The sequence below is a fragment of the Nothobranchius furzeri genome, chromosome 11, assembly GCF_043380555.1.
Source record: "Nothobranchius furzeri strain GRZ-AD chromosome 11, NfurGRZ-RIMD1, whole genome shotgun sequence".
In the NCBI taxonomy this organism is placed as follows: Eukaryota; Metazoa; Chordata; class Actinopteri; order Cyprinodontiformes; family Nothobranchiidae; genus Nothobranchius; species Nothobranchius furzeri.
In genome coordinates this window covers 69390165-69393250 of record NC_091751.1, presented here as the reverse complement: position 1 = coordinate 69393250, position 3086 = coordinate 69390165, and the positions used below count along the sequence as shown (strand labels likewise).

Sequence of the window (3086 nt, the reverse complement as noted above, 5' to 3'; positions counted from 1 at the left end):
AAAAAGCCAAACCTAATCAGGGAGAAGACTTAGATTGGGGAATGATCAAAGGCTTGATTCAGGAGGAGCTAGACGAGGATTCGGCTGAAAATGTTGTTTTATGTTTAAAATAAGCTGCTCCAGGAAGATTAACGGGGAAGCCTCTGCAGAAAATGTTGCAGGAAGCTTTGTTCAGTGGATTTTGTGAATTTAAAGAGTGCAGAATTATTAGGCAAGCTGTATTTTTGAGGAATAATTTTATTATTGAACAACAACCATGTTTTCAATGAACCCAAACAACTCATTAATACCAAAGCTGAATGTTTTTGGAAGTAGTTTTTAGTTTTAGCTATTTTAGGGGGATATCTGTGTGTGCAGGTGACTATTACTGTGCATCATTATTAGGCAACTTAACAAAAAAACATATATATACCCATTTCAATGATTTATTTTTACCAGTGAAACAATATAACATCTCCACATTCACAAATATACATTTCTGACATTCAAAAAAATCAGCGACCAATATAGCCACCTTTCTTTGCAAGGACACGCAAAAGCCTGCCATCCATGGACTCTGTCAGTGTTTTGATCTGTTCACCATCAACATTGCGTGCAGCAGCAACCGCAGCCTCCCAGACACGGTTCAGAGAGGTGTACCGTTTTCCCTCCTTGTAAATCTCACATGTGATGATGGACCACAGGTTCTCAATGGGGTTCAGATCAGGTGAACAAGGAGGCCATGTCATTAGTTTTCTTCTTTTATACCCTTTCTTGCCAGCCACGCTGTGGAGTACTTGGACGCGTGTGATGGAGCATTGTCCTGCATGAACATCATGTTTTTCTTGAAGGATGCAGACTTCTTCCTGTACCACTGCTTGAAGAAGGTGTCTTCCAGAAACTGGCAGTAGGACTGGGAGTTGAGCTCGACTCCATCTTCAACCCGAAAAGGCTCCACAAGCTCATCTTTGATGATACCAGCCCAAACCAGTACTCCACCTCCACCTTGCTGGCGTCTGAGTGGGACTGGAGCTCTCTGCCCTTTACCAATCCAGCCACGGGCCCATCCATCTGGCCCATCAAGACTCACGCTCATTTCATCAGTCCATAAAACCTTAGAAACATCAGTCTTGAGATATTTCTTGGCCCAGTCTTGACGTTTCAGCTCGTGTGTCTTGTTCAGTGGTGGTCGTCTTTCAGCCTTTCTCACCTTGGCCATGTCTCTGAGTATTGCACACCTTGTGCTTTTGGGCACTCCAGTCATGTTGCAGCTCTGAAATATGGCCAAACTGGTGGCAAGTGGCATCTTGGCAGCTGCACGCTTGACTTTTCTCAGTTCATGGGCAGTTAGTTTGCGCCGTGGTTTGTCCACACGCTTCTTGCGACCCTGTTGACTATTTAGAATGAAACGCTTGATTGTTCGATGATCACGCTTCAGAAGCTTTGCAGTTTTAAGACTGCTGCATCCCTCTGCAAGATATCTCACTATTTTTGACTTTTCTGAGCCTGTCAAGTCCTTCTTTTGACCCATTTTGCCAAAGGAAAGGAAGTTGCCTAATAATTATGCACACCTGATATAGGGTGTTGATGTCATTAGACCACACCCCTTCTCATTACAGAGATGCACATCACCTAATATGCTTAATAGGTGGTAGGCTTTCAAGCCTATACAGCTTGGAGTAAGACAACATGCATGACGAGGATGATGTGGACAAAATACTCATTTGCCTAATAATTCTGCACTCCCTGTAAAGGGAGAGGGGCCGTCGCTGTCCCTTCTAAAGCTGATCTGTTTTACATGGTGGAAACTGCAGAAGCCCTGAGCTGCCTCATCAGGAAACTTTTGTTGATACACCCCCTCACAGAAGAGGAAGAACAGCAGCAGCTGTGGAACCCAGTGGGTTTTTCACAATGCTAAAATAGGAGCAGCAACACAAAGAAAAGGCCAAACGTCTCTCAAGGTGAAAAAAAAACATCTTATTTCTGTTTTACTGAAAGTACATCATGAAGCAGCAGAGCTTTAAAAAGCACAATAAACAGAACAGCACAAGAACACAGTATTTAATTAACCCTTCCACTTCCCTATCAGGTGACCCCGCCAGGACAGGGGGTGTTAAACAGGGTTTAAGTTCATGCCTTGGCAGGGGTGAAGTGATGCACCCCTTAAAAATATTAAAATAAAAAATAAAAACACACCACAGGTCCATCTGACCCCATAAACGATGCGGGAGGGTTCAATACATCTGGATTTCTTCACCTCTGATCTCCTCAGTTCAGCTGAACTAGAAAACTTGCAGAATCTAATCAGGTTTTAGCACAAATTCCACCTTTTAGGGATCAGGTGTGATATACACGTCGTCCTCCCGAGGTTCCTTGAGCGTGGATCTAAAAGCTTCATCGTTGCTGTAGATGACCTCATCCGCCGAATCACAGCGCAGGTACAGGTCAACTTCAGGTGTGTCGGCTGACCTTTGGATGAATCAGAATTATTCTGATCAGAAAAAACACGTCTGAGTAAGATTATAGATTAAAATCCTCTAAACTGTCCTGATTACTCGACTCATCTGATAAAACACTAGAACACACAGAAGCAGATAAGATCACATCAGGGTTGTATACAACCCACCTACACACTCAAACACACACACACACATTTCGTCTTTAGTTTTCCCAAAGTCGCCATTCCAGGACTGATCAGATCCATGCCAGGTGTGTCTAAAGTTTGGTCCGGGGGCCATCTGTGGAGTGATTCTGTGTGGCCCCCACTAGAACAATGAATATAGCTAATCTTGCTGTACCATGACATTTTTTTTCTTTTCACACTGAATTACTGTAAATAAAATTAACATTAATAGTATTAAAATGGCGGCTGTGCAGTGGTGCAGCGGTTAGAGCTGTTGCCTTGCGGCAAGAAGGTCCTGGGTTCGCTTCCCGGCCTGGGATCTTTCTGCATGGAGTTTGCATGTTGCCGGGTTCTCCGGCTTCCTCCCACAGTCCAAAAACATGACTGTTAGGTTAATTGGTCTGTCTTAATTGTCCTTAGGTGAGTGTGTGTGCATGATTGTGTGTCTCTGTGTTGCCCTGCGATGGACTGGCTCTCTGTCCAG

General features: G+C 43.9%; 1 protein-coding gene across 2 annotated transcripts in view; it reads right to left on the bottom strand.

The window, feature by feature from the left end:
- Positions 1–2116: 2116 nt before the first annotated feature.
- LOC139061880 (uncharacterized) overlaps positions 2117–3086 on the bottom strand; it is a 1822-nt gene continuing 852 nt past the window's right edge. For both annotated transcript variants that reach the window (XM_070541791.1, XM_070541790.1), the window contains exon 3: positions 2117–2448. In XM_070541791.1, the coding sequence (XP_070397892.1) occupies positions 2310–2448 (139 nt within the window). In that variant the 3' untranslated portion in view covers positions 2117–2309. The remainder of the gene's footprint in view (positions 2449–3086) is intronic.